We start from the raw sequence: 27153 nt of genomic DNA, 5'->3' as shown, positions 1-27153 counted from the left end.
TGGCGTGACACCATGTCCGTCTCGACGCGCTCTGTACTTATCTGTACTATCCTCGATCCCAGTTTCGGCAATGACGTAATAACCGTCACGGAGAACGCGACAAAGTTGCTCCAAGTCTTGTTGCTCGTTCTCTCGTCAATCGCACGTTGATCCGCTTCGCGAAGAAGCTCCATGCAGATTCTTCTACGTTCACGTATTCTCTCGATGTGTTCCGACGATGCGATCTCCCGCTAAACTAAATACTTGCGCCTTATCATCTATATTTACACGCCGACAGGTACTTTTCCTTTTATCTTCCGATAACTGTCCCTCGCGTCACGTGTTACGTGTTCAAAACGTGCTCTCTCTCTCTCTCTTTCTCTCTCTCTAGTTCTCCGTCATATTTCAGGTTTTCCTTCATAGGATTGAGCACGACCAATTAGTTGTGAAATTTTGGGATCGCGTTTGTCGTACAGTCTCTCGAAATAAAGGCAGTGTCTTCCCTGCGATACAATATGATAATCAGTAAGCAACGAGTGTTACGAGGTTTCAAGTCTTCGCGTTATTTTCCCCCGATTTAACCGATAAATTGCGAGAGATCGGGCAGCTTGAAGCCGTTAAATGAGGCCGGCATCGGCGAACTTCTCAAGCTGTTCGTGTGCGCCGGAAAACCGGGGAAACCCGGACTGGTTGGCGTGGTGAACTGTTGTAACCTCGCGGTGGTTTCCGTCGCCGCGAGAACGAAACCGCATTGGGCGGTGCACACGTCATCTCGCAGGATCGCTTCTCGGGAAGCTTCACGCAGAAGTTGATTGCAGTCCGTGACTCTCAGCGAGGCGCATTGCGTCTGGAAGAGAGAAGAAAACCCTCGTTTATCCTGATAGAGTGAAAACTAGAGGAAGAAATCCAACGATGCCGAAAAAATCAAATCGTAACATTTCGATCGAAGCAACTTCATCACGTTTGTTTTTACCTTTCTAACAAATTTGGAATACAATTTTACGTTCAATTTATAACATCGTTGGTAATGGATAAACTTAACGTCCAGTTTTGCGTCTACACAATACCGAAAATTAGGCGGCATTGGTTATTTAGAAAGTACACTTACGCCCTCAGCGGTACAGACGCAGCTGGTGCACGGCGTAGGAAAGCCCGACTCGCCGACGGCGACGTTTCTGCCGCCAATCTGGCAGCCGTGTCGGGTTTCTCGCCAAGCGGAGAAATCTATGTGCGGCATGGAATTACAGGGTACGCGTGGATTCAGGAAATTACTAGGTAGATCAAGCACCGCTCGTTGCATGTCGGTATGCGAATCCATGTTCTCGCACATCACCTTGGCCAGCGTGGTCTTGCGGATCTCCGCCATCTGATGCTCGGTGAAACGAATGTTCGGATCGTCGGTTTCGTACCAGAAACGGTCGCACTTCCTCGACTGTCTGAACTGAATAGCGATGATGCAGGCGAACGTGGGTCCAACCAAGCCACCCTGAAGCGGTCTCTCGCTCATGCCGCCCGGGAATAGATCGATGTCGTCCACCGACGCGTATATGCGCTTCATGCGGGCTATCACTTCGGGTGCCATCTCCCTGGACAAGTCCTCGAATGTGGTAGCCCGCTTCAGATTGCAGAGCGCTCTATAGTGATTATACGACGGCAGTCCGTGATCGCGGGCACGGTGAATGTTCAGCGCTATCAGATCCACTCCGGAATGTGGTATGCCGCGCTGCTCGAACAGATGATTGGTCACCTCGCCGGTGATGAACTGATCTAGAGTCTCCATCGGCGTGGCCACGAGACCACGGATCATCTCGTCAATCATGTTCTCTTGATAGAGCATATCCGGGTTGAAGAATCCGTCGCGCAGCAGGATGGGTGGATCGATATTCTGATAGTTGCGATCCATGCGCGGCAAGTGCGGCCGTAACAGCGAGTGGCCGATCCGGAAGGCCGCAGTAGCGAACTCATTTAGCACGCTGGGGTTGCAGGTGGGCGAGTATTCCTTGTAGTAACCCTGCGGTAGCAATTTCAGACCGTACAGACTGACGGCGTTCCAACCGAGAATCCTTGGCAGGAACTCGTTGTACGTGATGTGCTGCAGCATACCGCTGATGATGCGTCGCGCCTCCTGGAACAACTTCTCGCCGTCCCAGTGGAGATTTATCTAATAAAAGAAACATAATATTATTATTATTATTATTATATACTTATAATTTTACATACATAAAATAGGAGGAAGAAGAGACTCACTTGTCGCAATGCCTCCATCGCGCGGTTGTGCTCGCGTATCCACATCGTGTGCATGATCGCGAGGGCCGGTTGCTCGGAGGCACGGCCGTCGCCGCCGATGAAGCAGAATCCCGAGCGAGCCTTGCACTCCGGATGCGTGGACGATTGCGGCAGTAGGTCTCTACCGCGTCTCGAATTCGACGTGACATTCATGCGGCCGTTAAAGCCGCGCAAGATGTTGCAGATGCACGAGTTCTCCCCGTAGACGACTGACGCGTCTAGGAAGCCAGTGTTCTGGTTCACCTGTTCGCGCGGACCCAACTGCTGCTGACCCGGCAGCGATCGCATCGACGGGAAGCACATGCGGGCGCCCGACGAGACATTCACCGTAGGGTAGTAGTGATCGCCTGGTGGTACCGGGAAAGGATTGCATTCGGGATGAACGGTGCGCGGCGAGTCGCACGATCGACAGCTAGGGATCGACTCCTGGAAACCCTTGTGAATCGGCGTCATCGTCATGTCGTGGTCCAAGAACTGCGCGAACTGCATCACCATCAGCGTGTAGCGGTTGTGCAGATTCGAGATGTCGGGATGAATGACGGTGGAGATGACTCGCGGGTTTGGCAACGGCACTCCCGTCACGGACATGGCCCTTGGCTTCGAGACACCGTCCTCGTACGCGGGCGGTAGCAGCCGAGCGAAGGTCGTCAGCGACTTGCCAAGAGGAGGATTGCGCAGGTTGTTGCAGTGTCCTGATAAGGTGCGGTAAGGCGTAGTGGGATCGCACGGGCTGTCGTCTACCGGGCACTGTACTTCCTCGTGATTTGTCGGCTTGTGATTATGCAGAAAGCCGGATATATCGACGTTCTGCAGCAGGTCGGAGAAGTCGTTCGAATTGGGGAAACCGCCCAGCACGTTCTCCGTGCTGTCAAAAATCTGTCGCTTCCTACGTCGCAGGCCGTGCATGCCATTCAAGATCTCGTTCGTGGCGAGCTCGTACATGATAGACGAGTTGGCGAGCAGCAGGGCGTCTCGGTTGGCTTTGGAGAAGCTAGCCGCGGTGCCAGCGGCTGATCTCGGGTCGGCAATCCTCTGCTCCAGCCAGGCATTGTACTCCAGTTGCTTACGCTCGAGCAGTTCCTCCTCCGCCCGCTTCACCGCGGCAGCGAGCAAGTCTGAGCTGATTTCCGGCATGAATTGCCGTGTTTCTTCCGCGCTCGTGTCGTTTACGACAAACTCATGCCGCATTACCGCAGGAAGCGGTAACGGTTCCTCGGTCCACTCCGCGACATCCAGCGGTTCGTACTGCTCGCAATTGATCTTGCTGTTCAGATACGGATCCTGCCGGATGAATACCCTCGGCTGGATCTTGCGGATGTTTGTGTTGGCGCAGAGGATCGCGGCAAGTGACACTTTTCTGACCTCGGCCAGCTGTGTCGGCGTCAATCCCGACGGTGGAATATCGTTCTCGTACCAGAAGCGATCGGAATTCCTCATCGTCACGAACTGCTTCTTGAGAAGGCACTCGAATGTTGGGCCGACCGCAGCACCCGTGATCGGGCTCTCCAGAATTCCTCCCACGAGCAAGTCTATGTCCTCCGGGTGCGCATAAATCGTGCTTAATAGCTGCGCGCGTTCGGGTCGCATCACTCGCGTCAGATCCGTAAAGTTCCCAATCTATACGATCAAATAAATTTGAATAATTATTTTGATTAACGTATCAAGTTTCGTCAAGTCAGGAGATCATATATTAATAAATTAGAACAACCTTACGTAAATTTCAGCAAATTTCAATAAATGGAAGAAAACAATAAAAAGAGTTTACACTTAAATTTCATTTCTATCATGGAACATACCTTAACGTTTCCTCCCATGCAGTCACTCAGGAACCGAACGTATCCAGGCACACCGTGATCCCGCGCCTCGTGTACGGACCAAGCGGCAGCTTCCGGCGCGTTTGTGAGACTGACACGAAGGGCCGACTTAGTCACGTGTTCCTCGACACTGCCCTTCTGAAGACCTATCGTCCACGCGAGAGCACGCAGAGCCGTGAGTGCCACGGCATCGTACGTCCCCGCGCGGTTCGACGACGAGTAGCCGGCGTAGAAGCTGTTCGCGAGCGATCTCAACTCGGAGTCGACCAGCGCGGTTTCCCTCAGTATCGCCGGCACGTACTCGTTCAGGGTGACGTGCTGCAGCTGCGCGACGACGATGCGGCGCGCCTCCAGGAACAGCTTCGCGTCGTCCCAGTGCACGTTCGCCTGCGCCAGCTTCCTTGCCACGCGGTTGTGCTCGCGCAGCAGCACCCGCTGCAGCAGACACTCCGTCTCGTTGCGCTTGTACGGCACGCAGACGTTCACCTCGACCAGGCCGTCCTCGTAGGACCTCAGCAGGTGGAGATCCTCGTCGGTGGCGCCGTAGATCGCCGAGCCGTCCAGGTACGCAGACACGCCGTTCATCTGCTCTCTCCCCTCGAACTGGCAGCCGTGCACCGTCAGACTCGGCATCGAGCGCCAGTAACGCTTGCAATCGGACCTCTCATCGCGCATCTCATAACACTCCGGATGCCGTCGTTCACTCGAGCAACACTGATCCGCGGGCCCCGTGGAGTGCACCGTGGCGGCGATGTCCTGCAGCACCATCTCCGACCAGACCGCGGAGAGACTGGTCAGACCCTCGTGAGCACCTACCTCCGGCGCGGAGAAGGATGAGGGGGATATTAGAACGCTGGAGACGACGTCGGTCGACGTGGGCAGACTGTGAGTGTTCACCGACTGACGCGGTCTCGAGATGCCTGAAATGTATCGTTTGCAATTAATCACACGCATCGTTTCTATGAAACTGTTTATGGAAATATACATAATAATATGTCTAAGAGGAGAACTGGATTGCGTATAACGTTTCGTAATTCTGCTATCGCAGTATTGCAAAATTGATTTTCTATCTTTTATGTTTTTTATAAATGTAGATCAAATGGAAAGTAGCTCGAGATTTGTTTGAAGATCTTTTTTCCAATTTAGGTTTACGCAATTTTCAGTGTCACCGAATGTAGGTCGATGAATTCGTGAGCGGCTCCACATCAGAGAGCGTGAACAAAAATGGATTTATTGTTAGAATAATAATGTTTAAATAATAGAGGCGTGACGTCGATGCGCCACAAACGAGCTGTTCGGTAACTCGATATTAATTAATGTTATTTCATACTTTCTGCGTACTATTAATCAAGCACGACGAATGGAAAGCAATGTTGAGAATGATTTAGCATAACTCGATCAATCGGAGAGACATTTCTTTCTAATTTTCATTAAACGCCGAGCGCAATGCCGAGCGTAATCAAAGTGGCGTATCCCCCCGTCTAGAAAGAAAGTCACGATGGATTTATCGACGTACGAAATACCGGCTATCTTCGATAATTGGCGAGATCACGAATATATGACGAGCGTAATAAAGTCGATCGCTCCGAATAGAGAAAGCAACTTCGCATGCGAGTAGTGCGCGCACACGCACACACAATAGACACGGCGAGCGTGGCATTACGTGTCGAAGGCAATGCGAAATCGACGAGGCAATACGAGATTGACGTAACAAAAAAAAATTATCGGGATGCAGGTGCTTAAGCATCTCTATAGTACTAACTGATGCATGTCCATTGAATAAATCATGGACATGGAACAAGAGTCTAGACTAACAGAATAAATCAAATAAAGATTGAATGAGAACTAAACAGAATCGACTGAAAGAGCTGATTAACGTTCATCCCGAAATAGCGATTTAGCATTTACTACATTATGTGAAAAAATTAGAATTATAAAAGGTAGGAGTACGTGTAACGTGTGATAGATCAGTTATTTTCAGGACGAAACATATGAACATAATTTACTTTCTCGCGACGCTCGATAGTGGTCCACGTCTCAAGATTTCAGCGTTTAAATTCAAGAACAGTTCCTGGGAGAGAGTTTCTGGGCAATCCGTGATGACGTAAAAGCGTCTCTTGAGAGCCGCGATCTTCTTTTCTTGCTCGAGTATTCCCGAGTTCAAAGGGATTGATTGACGCAATTGCACGTACAAGTTCGGCGTTTCGCGACGCGGACGCAAGCGATGACTCACGACGCTTGCTTGGAACCGTTGACCGGCGATGACGAGCTCAAGGAGGCGGCTCTTCTCTCGCGGGTCTCGAAAAGTGCAATGTGTGTCAAAATTCTGTGTCATGGTTACGCACAGGCGTCGCTCTTTAATGACCAACACGGTAAGTGTTACGCGCGGTTCCTTCCTACACGATCAGCGCGCGCGGAAACGTTCCGTTCTTGCTCGCTGATCGCCGACGACGCAACGACGAGAATGATGACGACGACGACGATGATGATGATGATGATGATGATGACAGCACGTTTATACGGCGGCGCGGATGATTGTATTTCTCGCACTCTCATCAATGAGAGATTCGTCTAACGACGACAGAAGAAGATCCGCAAATACTTGAAGAACTGTTTTAACGGGTCGCGGCCTCGTCCCTAATTGATTTGCGCGTTTAGAACGAGCTTGAGAAAATCTCCCTTTAAATATCGCCGTAAACCCGCCGGTGTTTTTTTTCACGCCTCTTCTCTCGTTAATACCGCGTCGTGTAAACGTTGCAACGCGGAGGAGCGCAGGGGAACGCTAGGATAAATCTCGTCACGAATGTAGGATATTCCACGAGCACGAATAATTGATCGTTCATCATGTTTATTACTTTTCAATCACTACGTAATATTCGTGCAGGTAATTAAACATTCTTACGCGCTGTCTCGCGTGGAAACGCTCATATAATATCACAAACGCACTTTACAACTCTATATAAATCTGGCTTCTAGATCTTCATGCCTGCGATAAATCTGCATTACGAGTAATTTTCGAATCTAAGAAATAATTATCTTCTCCGTAACGTGACGGGAGATCCGTCTCCTCGCAAGCGAATGTCCGGTCGTAAAAGCACGATGAGAAAATTCACGGGAAAGACGTTCAACGACCATCGAGGTATTTTGGGGTCAGCGACGTCGAAAGGTACCGTCTGGCAACCACTGTCCAGAAGAGACCGGAGTCACTTTCTTCAGTCTTCTTACTTTCATATTTTCGTTTGGATTCTTTTCCCGGAGATGGGGCGCCAGCTGGCTCGCCAGCCTTTCCCTCTCTTCCTGTACGCGCGCTGGAATATCACCGAAAGTCCGGTGCCACCCGGATGATCCGCGAGCGTGAATTTAATTCTCGCTCAATTAATGCAGGAAAACGCCGAGACTGAGTTACGAGCGAGTTAATTGGAGCTAGAATAGCGATATTCCCTTCCGATATCGGCGCTTCCGCGTGCTATAATTAATCACGGCAAAATTGTGAGCCTGACCTCGCGTACGTATCCGCGCGTTCGGCGCGTTCCTTCTTTGCTTATTTGCGCGACAAAAGCGTCAAACATATTTTCATGATCGTGCGCGTCGTACGTCGTGAATGTATAACGTGTAACGAGATAATGCGTATAATCTGATATTAAAGGTCATCTTCTCTGTAACATCGCGTGTCGTATCCAACTTGTAACGCTTACAAGATATAAGTATGTTAAGTTGATAAATGCCTTTACCTTCGAGAAGGATTCACAGGGAGGATTCAAAACGTACGAATTTTCATTCAATGATAATTAATAAGAAATTACAATGTATACGCATCGCCTACCGCGTTTTCAAACTCTCTCCCACCCAGATAATATCGTTTCGTATATTAAAGTCCATCTTCCGTAACACACATCGCGTATTTCTAAATTATTTAAATATAAATTTCTAAAGTGCATGGCAACTTGTTCCAAGGACCTTCGTCCGAAAGCGTCTAGAATGTATTGTGTACACGCTGTACGTGATCCCGTTGCGAGATAAGTATCTCGCGGTAATGAGAAACAGGGAATTGGAGCGTTCCCGAGAGAACGGCAACGAGGCAGATCGGTAGTCCGTGGCCGCGGTGGAGAAGCGCACGAGCGGAGCCAAGAAAGGGCTTTTACTTTCCATGAAAATGTACCGGAGGAAGAAAGAGAGAAAAAAAGAGAGAAAAAGAGATACCAGCGGTGTAACGGTGTTACGCGGTGCGAGCACGTAACGGCCGCCGACAGAGGAGCGGATCGCGCGCGCGGAATCCTCCTATTATTTTATATTGTTCGCGTTGCGCGCGTCGATGTCGCAATCGATGCACAACACGCAGCCAGGAGGGGCACCCGAGACTCTCTATTTCAACGGGCCCCTCCGACGCGCGTGCCTTCTCGCATGCTAATCTGCATTTTCTAAGGCCCGCAGGTTGGCCTTCTCGACGGCCGTGCCAAACGAGCTCGTCGAAATGGATCTAGGCGTGCACGTAGCTTCGGCTAGCACATGCGTTCCAATTTTCACTTTCCATTCTCCATACCGGACGACCGCGCAATCGATGGAATGTCGGTAACTGCGATATTTCATTGGCCGGATTCTAAAAGTCATCGGTTAATCGTCAATGGAATGAAACGGACTTCCGGAAATCTGATCTGACGTTAGATCTTCTGGTTTCATAGTACAGGAAGGCAGCATTGCAAATCTCATTTTTGCAACTTGTTGCTATCGATAAGAATGTCAGAGGTTTCACAATTATGAATGTTACAATTATGATTCTCATTAATATTGGTTTATTATGTTTAATTGCTTCTACTTTTTTCCTGTTCTTTTCCGCATTGCAAGGAATTGCAAGGAAGGATTAATCGCTTGACAGTCATGCTTGAATTAAGAATTAATACTCAGTTAATTATCTATAATATTTGTATAGTTATTCTTACCATCCGAATATATCGGAGCCAGCAATTTTAAGAATGGAGAACCCCTCGCACCCCAAGCAGGGTGCCTCACGTTGTTGCAAGCACCGGAGGGTGTTCTGTACTTGGTGGGCGGACATGGCTTCTCCGATCGGACTCTACAGAACGTACTCGCTGACTGTATCCTGTTTTGTCGCCTGGAAAGAAAAGAAAATCATTTTTGTACAATTTCCAAATAAACAGTACAACCAATACAAACAGTAATATCGAAGGAAACACAAAAACAATTTTAAGAATAGTAAGATTTAGCGGATGTCAATTATTAATGCAATTTCCGTTTAAGAAGAAAGAGTGCTATACGTCAGTTTATCCAGCAGACCGTTTATACAAATCAAATTTGTTCAATTATAGGAAGAGAACTTCGCTCAAGTTCATTGTTTCGAGAAATTGATTCCCTCACGCGCGCACCGTCGTTGAAATCTCCGCAGCGATAGCGCCAGTAAGTTAATAGCGCGTATAATAATCCGTTACTACTGCAAATTGCCACTTAATACCCGAGCATTACGGGAATAAACGTATCAATCTCGACTCCACGGCCGCGGCGGGACGATTTAATCCCTCAGCACGTGAAACTTGCCTGCCCGCCTTCCCCCGCTTTTCTTTTTTCTCTCTTCAGCGGGATCGCGATCTCGCGTTCTTTTCTCTCGTGGCAGAGCGGAATCCGCGTGACGATCGCGATCGCGGCGAACGAGCCAGCCAAACGTCCTTCCTGCTCCATTTCCCCTTTTTCTCGCGCGTGCAACGCGCACGCTTTTACTTTCATGGCCGAGGAAAGGCCCGTCCGATCAGCACCGATCGGTCAGCGTCGGCATTTCAGTCACGAGGAAGGTTTCCCGCATCGCCGCCGGTGGTTCTCCCTTTCCTCGACCTCGAGAAGGCTACCAGTCAGGAGACGAGAGGGGAGCGGTAAGAGGAGACGTGCCCTACACCGTGGCCATGATCCCCGTCGCCGGCGACCGCTAATGTCGCGAACCCGTTGCAGCCGCGTGCAGCAGCTCTGCCCGCTCTAATCAATAAGCGAGAAACTCGTCCTGCCTGATCGAGGAGAGAAAAAAAAGTCCTCCGATATGTCGCCACGAGAAATTAATCCTCCCGTTGCCTCGCGCGGCTTGCGCTCCGCTTTGTCGCCGTTCAAGATGGCGAGATGAGTGGCGAACGAATGGCTTTTCTAATTCTCTTGAATCGCCTTCTAAATCGTTTTTATCACAGAAAAACGCTGATTATGATCTTCCTTTATATTACGGTTATTAATTTTCGATTGGAAAGTGTGCGGCGTTTAACGTGACGGATTATTTCCACGACGCGTCTAAGTCGCTTTGAAATCTCTAGGAATACCGCGTTTGTCCAAGGTTTTTACAATGATAACCGCCGAGAGAGACAGAGAGAAAAAAGAAAGAGTGAGAGAGAGAGAGGTTTGTTCACTTCAGAGAGATTTGATGGCATTGTTCTTGCCGCTAGCGGCGCGTGACCGGTGCCGGTGAGCAGACGCAGGTAAATCGCGAGTATCATCGCGCGGAATCGGCTTCCTTCCTGGAAACGCGTCAAACCGAGGCGTTCTTGCGGAAAGACGACCGACTCCGTTTGTCCCCCGCCTCGATCGACTGTTTTAATCGGCGGAGAACGGTGATGCCTGCACTTTTCCTCTCCGCGCCGATACATCCGGCCGTTATGCATGCTGATCTCGTCGAGAGAAAACTCGCCGCATCGCGAGTCGCAATCCTTACGCGTGCCACCTTGTTTATCTCGAAGTCTCGAACGCGAAACGTCCGATGTCTCAATATTTCACGTCGAACGATTCAAACAGGTTGCATCCTTTCTCGCGTGCGTCGGCTTTTTACGATAGTTTCATGCTAATGGACGTCGATAAACGTTTAATCGTAAAACATTATGCAAACTATTGGCATTCCGAGCCATTTCCGCGAATAGCACCGACGAACGATTCGTGAACCTCGAAATCCGTCGGCCACGTTATCGAGTATATTTTTACACTTCCTGCATCTTCTCTACGATTTTCTCTTTTTTTCTCGTGAGAGAGAAATAATTGTTGGACATTGCTCTCGCGATGCACGATCGTGCTTCGTACGATTTTTGCGAAAATCAATATACTCTTCGCGATATTTAACATGACGCATTGTATGAACATTATTATTCGTATTCATTTGCCACTTGCTTGCTTCGCCGTGTATTTATTGTGTAAATCGAAATATCATGCACAGCTCCGATACACTCGCGTTTGAAAATTATTTGGATACTCTGCGAGCATATCCTGTGTGTTGTTCATGCGGTTTAACATGTCTCATGATTTTCTTGCAACATAAATAAAATGTCATACTTTGATATTTATCATGTACAAATACATAACGGGATTAAAGATATAAATTAAAGATATAAATTAAAGATATAAATTTGACGCCTGAATATTCTGAAAATTGTCATTGTGTCAATACGCGTATCTTGTATTACGGGTATTCTTATTATAACATCCTTAAATCAACAGGTCCACTTCTTTTTTTAGTCCGATCACTAATCAAATCACAAATTTTATTCGTACGCGGAGATTTCGAAGATTTATAAAAACAAGATAAATGATACTGTAATATTTATGCGAGATTCTTGCGATCCTCACTCCTCTCCGCGCGACTGCGTCTTGCATAAATAATAATAGAGGCACGACATCCGGTTAGAAGTCTTTTTTGAGCGTCAGAAAATCAATTTCTTATTAATTACGGAGAGAAAAAGAGAAGGAGAGAGAGATATCCGTCTATCCTTGACGCCCACAATGGACTTTTTCTATCTCGTGACCAGACTTCATTATACATTCGGCGGCTCGCGTGCAGCCTTCGGAATTCCTGCTCCATCGTGAAACTTAACATTAAAATCGGTTGATTGTATATAAAGACGAGTTTTGCGAAATCTTACATCGGCTCTGAGTCACGTAAAATTAAGGAACCGGACCGATAATATGTCGCGTCGTTAGTCGTCCGATATCACTAGAAAGTATGCGTATTTTCACCGGGATGCGTGCCATAGGAATTCACGTCCGGGTGACAAATATGTTTCTCTTTTTAAAACGAATATATGTGCCGCAAACAAACCAATTACTTACGATTGATAGGCGAATCTCTCCGCCTCAATGGCCGAACGTGCTCTCGCCTGCAAATCATAATCGATCCCGTAGATGTAATCTGTAACAAACAATGCATAAACTGTTATTATTTAGAATTACAATATTAGCGATTGTCGAACGAAATGAGATAAATATGCAAAGAACATCTTCCATTTAGTGTAATGTACAAGTAGATGATAACCACGTTAACTCTGAAACAAGAGATTCCACCTGTGCAATTTTACAACGCTACGATTCTAACATCTCGTAAGGCGATTTTACACGCCGACGTGAGAGCAGTCTCACTATTGTACGGCGTTTCCTCTAAATTTGTAACACCGGCTCGTTTCCGTCGTTATGCAATTAGCATTTCGGCAATTCGCTCCCGAATAAACGACCGAACCGTATTCCAGTGCGATGCGGAAAACGTCTCGCAAATAATTCTACTGTCTACTGATGAAACGCACAAGCTGCTTCATTCTATTTTAATTTACTAATTTATTTCGATTACTTATGTTATCTCGATTCATCTTTTCATAGCTCACGATATTTTTTTTCAAATTACGTATTCGATCGAGAATTGATAAAAAAATTATACGTTGCCATTTCGCAACTGCCAATCCTGTAATTGCGGAGATTAATAAAAAATGTTTTTTCTTTGCACGAGACCAGTTTGGACAAACGTATCTTCGCAAGTATTAAAGTTCTGAGAATAGAATGAACCAGCGTTTTCTCGTAAATGACTCAACTTTGTCTGTATTCAAAGATGATGCAGAGGTAGTCGATTAATTATGCTTATGCAAATAGCAAAGTACGCTAAGACAAAAGCACGGCCGAGGTTCTCTTTGTACCGATTCCGAAATAAAATATTGTCTTATGCGAAATGTACATACTAAAGTATTTACACACATATTTCTCTCAATTCTCTAAAGTGCAGCTCAAAATTCGTTTCTCGAGAATGGCTTTATTTTCTTATTTTCTTTCTGCTATTAGAAATCGCACGTACTTCCGCGGGTATTTATCCTTCTAATCTAATTTTTTCGCAAATATTAATATCAGATCTTTGCTGTAAGAGTTTAGTAATGCAAGATGATGTATGGGATGATGGCGTTATGCTAATATGGATCGAAAACGTTACGCGAACTCGTGGCGAAATCGGGCCGCAAAGTGTTAGCGTCACTCCGCTAACTCAGAATGAATGAGTAACATATTAACGTGCAGAATGCAGTATCTTTTCTACAATAAAGCATGCTTACGTAAAATATCGAGCTGGCTGTCTGTCAACGTTATCGCCGGCACCACGATCACCAGTGTACACAGCAGTACCAAGCTGCTCCTGAAAAGCAAAATAGAGATAGCATTATTGTGTCGTTTCTTTAAAAAAGCAAAGTTTTAAGGAAAAGAATGCTAAACAATATGTGATCTTGCAAAGGTCTACTTGTATAAAATATCCTTCACAACACTAGATAGAGCACCATAATTAAATACAACATATTATTGAATTATGCATTAAGAACAAGTGGGATTTAATGTAATTTATAAATAATAAATTAATTTTTTATAATATTTTTTAAATTTATGTATAGAGCGAGAATAAGAGCGAGAAACGAGTGTAAACCTAAGCACTCTTGCAGTTACGTAGCCCGCTCAAATGTAGATTCGAAAAAAACAGAATTACACGAGGCGTAACATAATTTACTAAGATAATTATCTATTTCACTGCCCATAACGTTCAGCTAGTATGATGCAATGAAACGAGTGCATAACGCAAAACATAATTAATACTAAGTATACTGTGCGTGCACCAGATTCGTCACATAAACAAATTGTGTCAAATATACATATGAGTAAAAACGAGGAGTTTATATTATACAAGATATTATACTTTTCTACTTAAATAATTCATACTAAATATCATGTAGATAGCGATATCATAGAAAAAAATATATATATGTTTAATTATGCGGAGTGTATATTTAAATAACAAAATGAAGAGAATAACGTATTTTCTAATCATTTATTTGACAGTACAATTTAAAATTATATATCTCGAAGCAGCTCAATTTTCTCAAATGTTTATTTGCATTGCGTGATTCTTCGTGCGTGTAATAATACGTTGTCGGATAGAAAATTTCGATTAAATAATAAGACGCGTAAACGGGAAAAGTATGAACGTCAACATCAGAAATACCCGACGTATTCTCGAAAACGTTGGTGTATAACGACGTCGCGGATTCTTCCAGGTAGGTAGCTGCATGTACTTTCTCTGTGAGAGGAAAAGAGAAAAAAAAAGAAAGATCAAGAGCAGGCGAGTGAATTCGCCACGTTCTCGGGAATCCACTTGCTCGTTTTGATCGGTATTTATTCCGGTCTCGATACTCTCGATTTTACGCACAAAGCGTTAATCTTTACTTTCATGCGACTCCGCATTGCATCAGGTTTCTCACAATCACATCTCACGCGAGCTATAAAATGAAAAAATATAATAATACATCAAGTTTATTTCTTCAAGTAATATTGTCGGTCTCACGTATAACGATTTCCATGCATGGGAAGACAAGAATATATGAGTAAAATAAAAAGCTGGTGTAAATGAATAGCAACGTGTGTATCATCAAATTTCGAATTAACTTATAATTACATCATTAAAATAAAATACTCGTAAATTTCAGATATATCGAGTTTAACAGAATCTAGAGAACGTACATAAAATATATCAGGCATTCAAGAAAAGCTTTCATTTCAAGAAGATGGCTCGCTAATTGAATCTCCGACAAATCGCCATCAAAGAGAAACGAACCCGGTAATTGCGCCTGGTAAAAATGTCTCGCTGAGTGCAAGAATATTTCTTTTTTCTCTTAGAAATTTCCTACGTTTCCGGAAGGGACTGCAAAGAGAAAATATTATTTGTATATCATTGGTTGAGAACCGCTCGCTGGCTGTTGGCCACTTTCAACAATAACACACGTAGGTGGACGGACGTGTAGTGCCTTCGCCGGCCGGTGTAAGGCACCTGCGGGCGAATCGAAATCAGACGGCAAGCTAGGCGCGTCCAGGAACCTCCTCGAGTTCCCCGAGTGCCAGGGTAAGGTGCCACTCTCGCGCGCTTCCTCCTTTCTGTACGCGCGCGAACGGTTGCACGACCGCTGACGAGACGGAGAGAGAGTAGGCAATTCGCGCGTTAAACACGTTTACTTTTCTTCTTTTTCTTCGAGACACACGTTTATCGTTGCCAAATATCAATGCGATACAAAAGTTCCCAAGGAACGTGAAAGAAAAGCTCAAAAGAAGAACATCGAGCTCAGACTGAGAGTTGCCTCAGCTGAATACTTGAGGGTAATTGATTTAACGAGACATAATAATTTCTATATTTGATTTTTTCTTCGAAAAGATTTGGGATTGATAAATACAGGAAATAATATAAAAAACAATGGAGTAGTAAATTTCTTTGTTCAATATTCGCATTGAATATAAGAATCATAACTCTCCTGAACTGAAAAATAATTAATGTAAAAATAAAAATCATTCAAGTTGAAATATAATAATGTAAATATATAAAAGTCTTCAATCTTTCAGCTTTGAAAATCGATCTCTTGTAAACGAAGCATCGCACGAGAAAATTCTCCAAGTTCAATCCGACGCGTCGTGCAGAATCATTTTTCTTGGCTGCTTTCCGCTACGTGTCGGTCGAGAGGTTGCAATGGCAAGGCGTGCGCGCGCGCACGCACAGAGGATAATTCAGTGTCAGTGGGTCAACGGAAACTGGAGAAATCTTTCTCGGGGATCCGATACGCACGTGCGTCCTCGGGATCTCGCGCGCCTCGGGCAGTATACCACCAAAAAGTATCGCTCCAAGGGGCACCTGGTGTACCGGTAGCACGAGTTCCACAAGGGGAAGTGGAATCTCAATTAGGCAGGTAAAAGTCTTTCGATTTCTGCTCCGTTATGCCGTTTCTGTTCAAATGCGATATAATACAGAAGGAAAAAAAATGAAACATAAATCTGAAGTGTTTATATCGTAATTTTATAATTAAATAATTTGTCATGCACAATGATGTAATTTTTTAAATATCCCACAAATATATAATGTATCGTCTTTTCTAAATAATATTTCAAGTTTGGCAGACATTATGATAATGTTGTATAATCTCAGTTAAATCACGGCTGTAGAAGTATAATCAAAGATCTCGATATACATATTTACAATTTTCATAATTATATAAAAATATAAATGAGAAGCGGAACGAAAGTGTAATATCGCTACCGTTTAAGCCAGAAAAGAAGAATCTCAATATAAACGTATGGACTATAGAAGGACTTTCCTTTGGAAAGGCACATAATTATAAAAAAAAAACGTTAGGCTCGGGATTGCCAGAAGTATACGATCGATAGAAATGGCGCGGACAGTCATGAATGAATATATAGCAACGTTAAATTCCTCGAGGCGATAAGTGACGGATAACGGCGATGCTCTCGAGGAAGCGTACGCGGGTGAAAGTGCTTATGGGACATTCATTTGAAAAGCGTTCTGACGGGTACGTTCGCCCCATGAGAAGAAAAGCTGCTGTCGCTGTTGCTGCTGCTATCGCTTTGCCGCCAAAAACCACCGCGAATAATTTGTTGGCTTCTTCAAGTTAGTAGGACGTATCTTAATGAACGTTTAGAAAAAAGATACACACACCGGATGTTTCGAAATCACGGTAATGTGATTATGTTTATGTGTTATACTTTTAAAGACAGATTCTATGGAGTATTTTAAGGATAAAAAGTCTAATACGAGAGTGTCGAAACTATAACGGTTTTTAAGTGAAAAGTGGTTAATGTTAATCAATGATAGAGTTGAAATTTCATACACTAAAGAATATATATTCTTTATCCTGTATTTATCGTTTTCTTTTTTAATGTATAAATATATTCATAGACACGTCTCTTCTCGCGATTTTTAACTATGTTCGCCAAATACGACATTGGCATCGTTGCTAATAAAAATCATACGCGCAGTTCTTACAACCGTAGTTCAAATAATGTGACAGGGTAATAAAATATCTTGCAGATTCAAAGGTCGTTTCTCACGCGACCGTAAGACGTGACGATATATTATGACATTCCGATTGAAATTTGTAAAATTTCGACCGATCCGATGCATGGATGATATTTATGTATATTGTTACACCCGATCCGTATGGGAAACAGGATCCGCAGGCTTATGCAAGGTCGTCAGGAAATTTTGCCGTGTCCGGGTCAAAGGCATCGTCTACCGGACTTTAGAGCTAGCCGTATAGAAAACAGGTAAGGACGAGTGCAAAGTCTGCATTGTGTAAAGTCACATGTACGCGTGACCCATCATTCTCCTGTGCAATCAGCTATGTTTTTTATTCTTGTTATTACTATCAATAAAAAATATCATCATTCATTATTGAATGATATTATTTTTAATCTTGTACCTACACATCCTTACACGTTTTATCATTATTATTCTTATATATTTCAATTTCAATTATATTATTATTAATATTCTTAATCGAGTTAGTACTTCCAGTAAACCGGAAAATTGATATTATTCTTTGCGAGAAATCCTACATAGAGAATGCATCTTCTATTCTGCGGGAATCAAAATTGTTACGTGTTTAGATAAAAGGATTCGATAGACGCAGATTAGTCTCTCGCCGATTGTGACCGGACACGAGTGACGAAGGTCGCGCGTTTCGACATCTCGATAGAAATTTCATAGCGCGGAGGACTCCGATCAAGCGGAGTCGTGCGTGATCGTTTTGCGAATCGGGGCACAGCGACCGCGTGGAACATTCCTAAACGAATTCCTTCATCTTACACAACGTCGCGGGCTGCGGTAATCCGCGCCCGATAACGTCATCATCATCATCATCATCATCATCATGATCCCGCCTCCGTCTCTTCGGCTTCTCCTCCGCTTTATTACGTCCGATTTAATCGCCGTGATCTGACGTTTACGAAAGGGGAATTATGCGAATCGGTCGCGCGCGGCATGGCGATTCTTAAATCCGGTTAATAAGCAGCTGACAGCGAACACACGTAGCAATGGAGATGAAACGTAATGACAGCCGCACGCATGAAGGAAGGAAGAAAGAAAGAAAACGAAGAAAAAGACAACGAAACCAAGATTGAGATGTCAGTCTTAATAATAAGCCGGGAGCATTACAGAAGTAATCTTTCAAAATCATGGTTCTCTGATTAAGCGTGCTGAAGCTGAATTGTTCGTCAAGAGGAGAGAAATAGTATACCCGCAGCCCCGATGCTCGGAAGTTAAATTAACGACACGGAAAAATGGGAATCGTAAAACGGGAGACGGTAACGGAAAGCCGCTCTCCTTGACTCCGTCGTCTTCGTTACGCTCGCGAATGCATTCGCCGCGCGACAATCGGTAGGATGTGCCCGTGTAACAATGATCTAATGACTTGTCGCCTGTACGCAAAGATCCGAGCGGCACTTCGTTCTTCTCCTTTTTCTTCATCGCGTTCCTTTCTTGCAGCTCGCGCGCACGCAAGATCGGTGCGCGTAAACGTCTTTTTCATAAAATAGTCTCTCCGGCAATTATTAATTCCCATGAAAAAGGAGAGAGAAAACAGACAGTTGGAGGTTTTTAGCGCGCTACGAAGCCCGTTCTAGGACGAGCGGATCAGCTTGATCCGCTCTGCAACAGACAGCCGGCGCCTCTCCTCGCGGGTTTGAATTGAAAAATAAATTGCTAAATCGTACTCCACACAATAAAAGAAGAATGTAGCCCCTGTAGTCGCTAGAATAACTTAGCATACTGATTAATCCGTTCGGCGTTCGATTGAGAAATTTCGCCGGGTGATTGTTGACAGGCAATATCAATACATTGATTGATCGATATCAAACTGGAGCGTTGATCTAATTGCGTAATATACAGTGCAAAAAATCGCACATTATAAAGAGTAAATTTTTTTTCTCGTTTACACCTTGAAATATGATTTGAAATATAATTAATGCGACTTTTCTCTAAGCTCGGAGTTTGGTAAGCTTGCGCGCTCTCAGATCTTCGCAATTGCGGGTTAATTCAATTATGAAGTTTCGAATGTTTGAAGAAATCTTTAGCGCGCGCATTCTTCTGCAGCTCCGCGGGTGCATCTGTGCCATTTAACTCGAGAGAATTTCCAAGGCCGCGAATTTCCAATCCCTGAATTCCGCAGGTAGAGAGTAGCTGGGTCTCTCCCCCTTATCGATAATATTATGCGCCTTTAATTATAATTATTCATTTGATCTCCCACTTTCACGCAGGCAAGGCACGAAGCTGCGATGAATATTTATTGTTTTATATTATCATTTCAATGTTATATTCGGCATTGCGATGTGAATGAACAATAGAGCCGCGGAGAAGAGTCACTCTGATCAGCCACATTGCGAAATGTCAAGTACAATAGGCGGGAAATACCCGTGTTAATGGTCGATTTAATGCCGACCCTGCGAGAACAGTGACCTATGATTCGCGATCCGATTGCTCTCAGCCCAGATCGTGATAGGTTAGTGCAACGGAAAGGGCATCGCTTGCCCTTGCACCTGTGCGGGATCACGCATCGCCAGTGCCTTCATTAACCCTTTCGCTGTTTCGGTCAAATAGCAGTTACAGAGTATGATAATATACCTAATAGACCGCTGGCGTTACGCATCTGAGCAAGAAAATCCTTACTTACTCCACTGTTTTAACTCATTACATTAAATATATAATTTTCAAAGCATATGGTACTCGGCGTTAGTACTCACAGGCTACTTCACGGATGAAGACTATAGTTAAATTAATACTCATAGAGTCCTTCACGAATGAGGACTATAGTCATCATAGGAGCGAAAGGGTCAATCTTTCTGCGATTTCGTCGTCTCGCGATCGCGAGTGACGCAGCATGCACGTGACGAATAACGTGAGAAATGTGCAAAGTTTGAGAACTCCGAAACATGAAATGAGATTCTTCTTTTTTACTATTTCTTATTTGTCTATGTAGCAGTGCTCGTCACGTGCGCCGCGCGAAACAATCATTTCAAGCCGAGTTCGTTATCATGAGAAAAAATCGCGGAGAAAAAATCGATTGTAAAGAGAAGATTTATAGCCATGTACGGACTAGATCTCACACAACGCCAAAGCTATCACAAGTTCCGGAAAGAGTGGTCATCGAAAAACTTGCATGTGCATGAGAAAACTGTGAGCAAACCTTGAGAAAACCTTGCACGAATTTAAAAACATTATCTCTTTCTGCAGATGAGAGTTCTACTTTAGTATAAAATAGTATAGTATATAATTGCTTTAGATGTATCTTTAGCTAAACCGGACTCTCGACTTTCATCATCGGATATCAAGTATATCATTAGTCATCAAACATCATCAAAGTATCAAACGATTTTATGTAGAAAAGCTTTTTTATATTCAACGAAGTTTTATTCATTAATTATTCCAAATATATATTTCGCTCATTTCAACCATTACACTAATTGTAAGAGTAAATTACACTTATCTACATCTAATTTATCCATTTTAGTCCACCAGAAAAATGCTGCAACAGACCTAATTTTTTTATGTTTGTTCAAACTCTTTTCATACATCCGAACGAACGAAAGGCTCGAGAGAGGAGATAGTTGCACACGGAAGGCCTCCTCGTCGAGAATGGATCCGTCACTGAAGAGGTTGTTGAACGTGAATATTCCAACTGCCCGTGGATTTTCCATCTTGTAAATGACGCACAATGCCTCATTCGATTGCGATTAATAAAACGTGTCCGCTTCGCTTAAACGGGAATGGTCTGCGTACGGTTTCGCAGACGTATTCGAGGGAGAAACTTTCGAAATTCGTACGATACACGACGTGGACTTTCATCCCGGTGACCGGCTGGGACACACAATTTATAAAACGGCGCCCGGAGACCGTCGATTCGGGACCGGCCGGCGACCGATAATAAAATGCCGGTTTACGAGGGTATTCGGCGAGTGCGATTACACGCGCGCGTGCCGACGGCTTTACTTTCTATGGAATATATATGGATCTCATTGTGCACAGTGCACACCGGTGAAAAGTGAATCTCGTGCTTCTCTCTCGCGCCAGGCTCCCGCCGGCTCTTTCCTGTGTTTTAGAAAGTATCGATTCGCGAGCGTAAACGCGCTCACGTTTCTCGCCGGTTGATCGAGAACTTCGTACGGTGTCCAGGATTGCGTAAAACACAGCTTATGCCGTCATCTGGAGCCTAAGCACAAGAGGATCCAAGAGATCGATCGAGAGAAGATCATGGGGTCTCTCGCTTTGTTGCGAGCCGCTAATGCGAGGGAAGACGCAGGAGGGAAAAGAAACTATTTTGTTGGCCATGGTTTTATTGAAATTCGTTTTTGAAGCTTGTCACAACGATATATCGATCGATAAATCATTCGTATTCGGTGGTCGCGAGACGAAAAACCGGATATCTGGCGCGGTCCCGTCGTGGGTGAACAACATCCCTTGCTCTTTGCATAAGTTTTTTTTATTGCGTGCAAGATTTATCGCGTATGAAGATACGGACGAGATTATGACGCCGCATTGGAGGGAGTAAGGAACTCATCGCCGGTAGCCTCGAGAGAGAGAAAGTGCATGATTCGCGTGACGCTTATTTGTATAAGAACGTAAGAATGGCATCGCTACGATTACACGTTCGTGTAATTTTGTAAGGTGTTTTGGGGTTTTCTGCAACATCGTTACATTATAAATAAACAGAATCAAAAATTTCTTTAATTAAGAAGCGACGTTTCTAAATAAAATTTGCACGTAATTACTGCAATTTTATTTACAAATTGGTCCAGGCAGACGGATTTCAAGTTTACACATAAGTTTAAATAAATTTAATCCGTCATCGAGTGCTTAAAGTAAAAGATCGTCGGCGCGAGGCGTGAGGTGGTTTCATAATTTTCACGATGCTTTCTCGTTACGCTTCCAAAGAAGAGAGATGCGTACGATTCGTATCTCTCTTTCTCTCTCTCTCTCTCTTTCGGCACGCGTAACAATAAACTCACCGCTATTGCGGGAAGATACTGATACGCGCATCTCGACACGTAACTTCGCACATCCAGGCGCATGCCTGGCACATCTCTCTTTTTAGCTCGCTCTCTCTCTCTTTCGCTGAATTTTAAATTAGTTGACAGAAGATGATTTACGTTAGCGATGCGGCAAAAGAGAATCCTCCCCCTCGCTCCGCCCCATAAGCCGCAAGGAATGGAGCTTTTGCGGCAAGCAGTACTTAATGCCATTTATGCAACAAAGTGCCATTACTAGTTACCACACGGGATTCCGCATAGAAATAACAGTTATGTTTACAGCTGTAGTCACGATAAGAATAACGATAATAGCGGCTTCAAGCGCGACCGTAACTTTCTACCCGTAATAGCACGATCGTCTGTGATTCATCAAAAAAGCGATCGCTTCCGCCGATCTCGGAGCTCCACGAGAAACGTGCCAAGATGCAAGATGCACATAATATGTTAATATATTACTACTACTAGTGCAAGAAGGATCCGCTCGCCCGAACGAAGTAACGCTCCTGTTTCGTAATATCATAGACAATTTTACTTGACGTTACTTTGAAAATGTTTCTTTTTCTTCAGCGCAGCACTCTTTAGTAAAACCGTTTCGTCTTATGAAGCATTTTTAATGTCCTCGCTATTATTTATAACTGGCACATATTTGTATGCGTCGATTATTCTAAGAGAGAAAGTCACGCGAAATATTACCGAGGTATCTTCGAAAGTAAATCGTAATTATAAAATACACCCCGTGTACGACTTTTATATGACTCGCATAACGCGCAAGATATCCTAAATAACGACACTTTGGATTCTCTTAGGAGAAAGTCTATGCCGGACGCGCAGTTTTGATCGTGAAATCCTTCGTCTTCTTTAATCACCGTCAAAGAAAAATCTGATGTTTTTCCTTTTCTTTCGTTTTTTTAACGCATTGTGCATCTTCGATGAGGAGAGTATCGCGGCACGTTCGACGAAGAAAAGTAAAAGTGTCGATTCTGATTTATCGCCAGGCTGTAACTTATCTAGTTTAATTATGCAAAGTTCACGGTTCGCCACATCGCGACACTGTACATAAATAGCAAATATTTATCTTGTTTATTAACAAGTTGGTTGTAAAAGACACGCGTTTCAATTGATGTATGTACCTCTCCCTAAAATTAATAAAGTACAGTTACATTGTCAAATCGCGCCATATATCTTGAGGCAAGTTTAGATTGCATTGACGAGAATAATTTTGTGCCACGCGAACGTGAAGATATTTAAGAAAAGATAAATTTCTATTTTCAATATGCATGTTCACGTTATTTGCTGATTATCTTTTTTGATATTAAAGAATTAAAATACTTTTATTCTGAAACTATTTGTGTCATTTATTTTTCGATTACTTCTAATCACATTTTAATATCGTGCTTAATATCGCATTATATCGCAATACGTAGGAATATTAAGGATCCCTTTTAGTTCACTGCAACGTGCATTGACGCTCAATAATTTTCCTCTGTTGTGCATCACGTATATACAAATGTACAATTGATTTGAAAAAAATATACGTTAGACAAGAAAAACATATTACTATAATTATATCCGGCGTACGAATAATTACAGACCAACCACCGTGATAGGTCTAATGTAAGCGACCTACGTCGCGTCTCTAATTCGCCAAGACGTGTAAGTTAATATCTTTATCTTATATTCAAGCGTCAGTAGAACTATAATACATATCATGTATTCGAAAATGATAGAGGACGTCGACCCTAGAAAGGAATCGTGTATCTTGATTTCCGCTAAATGTAAGTAACACTTAATTCCGCGATTCAAGTATCTCCGCGTATCTCGAGAATCCGTGATTTACGATGTTTGCGTCTTAAACTCGCCAAGTCCGGTAGTTGCGGAGAGCTATCAGATCCTTGAACCCGCGATTTCAAAATCACAGAATGTCGGGGTACCATTGTATCCTTGGAACGCGATGATAATTAATTATGCGGACTCGAAGATCTCCAATTACTTGGACACTTAACTCTCTGAATTCTAAAAGCTTCGTTTATGTGTTTTGAATGTTCATAAATTCAAGATTTTTTTTAAATTCCCGAGATGCTAGGCGATCGTGGAAGTTGTGTGTGAAAGGGCCATTCTAATTGGGAACGCAGAAGCGGCCAAGCGCGCGAGGTAGCGTTTGACGACGCGAAACGACCGTGTCTGACTAATTAACGACCTGTACTACTTGGATTCTCGGTCTACGCTCGCATAGAGCGTTTACCTGAATGACTCTTATCGTCGTAATCAGTAGATCCTTCCAAGTGCAAAATTGTGACAAATTGTTTAGCTTTCTACATCGCAAAATTTCATAACTAATGATATAATAATAACGCACCGACATTAATGATAATAAAATATTAATAAAAATATAAATATTTCTAGCGAGAATAGCATTTCTCGAACTCTAACTCGTGATGAGCAATTAAGCGCGCTGCTTTCCGCAAAATAATTCGCGATGAGCAATCAACCGGTTCATCAGGAAAAACATTGTTACGTTATATCTCCGTGATTTAATCCATCCGTACAGCAATTAATCGAGCGGATGATTGCGCGGCGCGTCGCCATAGGCACGTGTCGTTGAACATGGAAACATGGACGAGAAAACCGGAAGATTACCAATTCAGGAAAATTTCTCGGATAGATAAGAGGCTCTTCCTAGTTACCGGGCCACTACAAAGGTACAAGATTGAGTGTCAATGAATATTCATCGGCATTTGTGGCATTTGTTATGTTCGGCATATCGCACGTTCCGATAAATATTCATCGAGTCGTTATGAAACGAGACTATCAAACGACTATTTGTTGTTTGAACGTTTGGGGAGACCTTGCGCTCTCTATATGCGGGTGCTATCTGTTGCTCCATTTTCTTACGCCGGCACGTAGGAGAAGAGGAAATTTATTCAAATCCGTCTCGGTCGCGCGCAATCGAGCGCACACATGCGTATCACTTTCGAACTCGTTTTGTCTCGTCGTGTCTCGAGGTCCGGTTGAACGGATATCGTGCGGAGCGACTGTACTCTCGATTGAATAAGATAATTACTCGCTGACAGTAATCAGCCAAGGTGTTCAGCGGTCTTCCTAATTCATCTAACAAGAAAATGATGAGGTACCGCGTCCGCGCGAGCGACGTTAGAAAGTTACTTTTACACGCTACTGCGGAACACTCGTGCCGTCCTCGTGACAAGCGTTAACTCATACTAATCGTCTCCTAACGTAACGCCTATTGATGAACCCCTGACTCTGCTGATTGTCAAGAGTCGAGCAGCTCTTCCGGTGAAAGAACGATTTTCTGCATTTTTATCGAAAGAGGCGATTTTCTCCCGCGTTGTTTGGTAATTCGCGAATTTAACTCACTCGCGGATGTAGCTTCATCATGATGCACAAACCGATGTCAATCGATATAACCGATATAAAATAAGGGATACAGAGGCGACTTTGCGGTGCGATTCGACAGTAATCAATTAATCCCTTACCCGAGCCAGCCGACTGTCACCATTTCTGTCACCCTTCCGACGACGTTTCTTCCTCTCCTTCTTCTTCTTCTTCCCCTTTGTCTTCGCTCTCACGATCTCCCGCGACTCCTTGTGATCGTGTGCCTCTTAGCCGCGCGCACGCCGCGATCCCCTATCGCTCTCCCCTTTTCGACGCGGCAACCACGAAATTTATGAGATATATGATTTTTTATTCGACGAAACAAATTTGCTTTCTCAAAAGCTCTTTCTCTCTCTCTCTTTCTTTTTCTTTCAGACGTTACGTCGATCCGACGCGGTGTGCCGCATGAATGACATCAAGGAACCCAAACGCGTATCTCCAACAACTCTCCGACGGATACTGAGACACGTCGCGGACGCGGCGTGATAGCCTCCTCTTCGCACAACCACGCGGCGAGTGAAAGCGAGAGGTGCCGCCGCTCCGAGTCGAGTCGAGCCGAGTCGCCGCCGCCACCGCTGCCGTCGTCGCCGTCGTGAGCGAGAGCGCGGATACGTAGAGCGCGTCGCCGGAGCGAGAAGCAGTGGGACTCCGGGCGCGGAGCGGAGCGGAGCGTTGGGTCTGCGCTGCGACGGTGAGAGCGAGAAAGGGCAAGCGTCAACGCGCCGATCCCAACAAGGAAGGCGACCGCGGAGGAAGATTCGGCGTGGGAGAGTATAGGCTTACTTAGCTACTTGCGCGAAAAGTTGTTTCATGCGCGATACAGGAGATAATACGAGCGCCTCTCTCTTTCTCTCTCTCTCTCTCTCTCTCTCTTCCTTTTTCCTTTTCTGGACTGCTGATAAACGCGATAACGAGGGTATGTTTCTGCAACGTTGGTTACTCTATAATTTCGCGCGACCAAGTCTTTGAATACTATTTTGAGATTGAATTCAAATAACGGGGCTACTGTCGGCACGCTCCGCCGCAATAAATGATGAATAATAATAACTTATGAGTGTTATAATTTATGAATGCAGATAGACGGGTGTAGAAATGCCACAAGTTATGTTGGCAGGTAACGCCAACCCAATTTGTTACTTTTCATTACCTGTCTGCACAACGAGAGGAAGAAATATATATAAAGGAGACACGAACTTTGGAAATTTACATTGTTGATGATATCGGGCAGTTTCGGTACGAAAGAGAATTTCTTAAAAAATTTACAAATTCAGATTTTCACGCCTAATTTGTCTACTACTGAAGCGTTCGATTATTACGAACGATTCCTATTGTCCAGGTGGTTCTTCAAGGTAGCTGACTTGCTCTATTTGCGCGACCGATAACAACTACATGTCGCTGCTGACAAATCTCTCGATCCCTTGACTAGTCGATCTCAAATCTGTTCTGCGATATGTTACGAAATGTTTTTCGGCAAAATCAAAAATGAAAGGAGACGTCCTCGAAGTAACGACGGAGTGACGCGAGGTATCGATGGGCATGCGGCATTGCGGTTCGAGGA

General features: G+C 44.3%; 1 protein-coding gene across 1 annotated transcript; it reads right to left on the bottom strand.

Moving 5' to 3' along the window:
* Positions 1-297: 297 nt before the first annotated feature.
* On the bottom strand, positions 298-26161 carry LOC105278420. Its single transcript, XM_011337493.3, has 8 exons — positions 25697-26161; positions 13415-13494; positions 12159-12237; positions 9017-9189; positions 4062-4999; positions 2227-3882; positions 1088-2140; positions 298-826 (listed from the first exon to the last, which is right to left on the bottom strand). The coding sequence occupies exons 1-8, from the start codon at positions 25717-25719 to the stop codon at positions 557-559; spliced, it is 4272 nt and encodes a 1423-aa protein (XP_011335795.2). The 5' UTR covers positions 25720-26161; the 3' UTR covers positions 298-556.
* Positions 26162-27153: the final 992 nt, after the last annotated feature.

The sequence above is a fragment of the Ooceraea biroi genome, chromosome 10 (assembly GCF_003672135.1).
Source record: "Ooceraea biroi isolate clonal line C1 chromosome 10, Obir_v5.4, whole genome shotgun sequence".
NCBI classification, from domain to species: Eukaryota; Metazoa; Arthropoda; class Insecta; order Hymenoptera; family Formicidae; genus Ooceraea; species Ooceraea biroi.
This window is presented reverse-complemented; position numbering and strand designations above follow the sequence as displayed.

What these genes read in the sequence shown, in the direction of transcription:
- LOC105278420 (XM_011337493.3), bottom strand. Translation starts at nt 25,719, where the DNA reads ATGGTGACAGTCGGCTGGCTCGG. An exon ending in GAGAGATTCGCCTATCAATC is followed by an intron (nt 9,190 to 12,158) that starts GTAAGTAATTGG and finishes TTTTCTTTCCAG; the next exon opens with GCGACAAAACAGGATACAGT. An exon ending in GGCTCCGATATATTCGGATG is followed by an intron (nt 5,000 to 9,016) that starts GTAAGAATAACT and finishes GATACATTTCAG; the next exon opens with GCATCTCGAGACCGCGTCAG.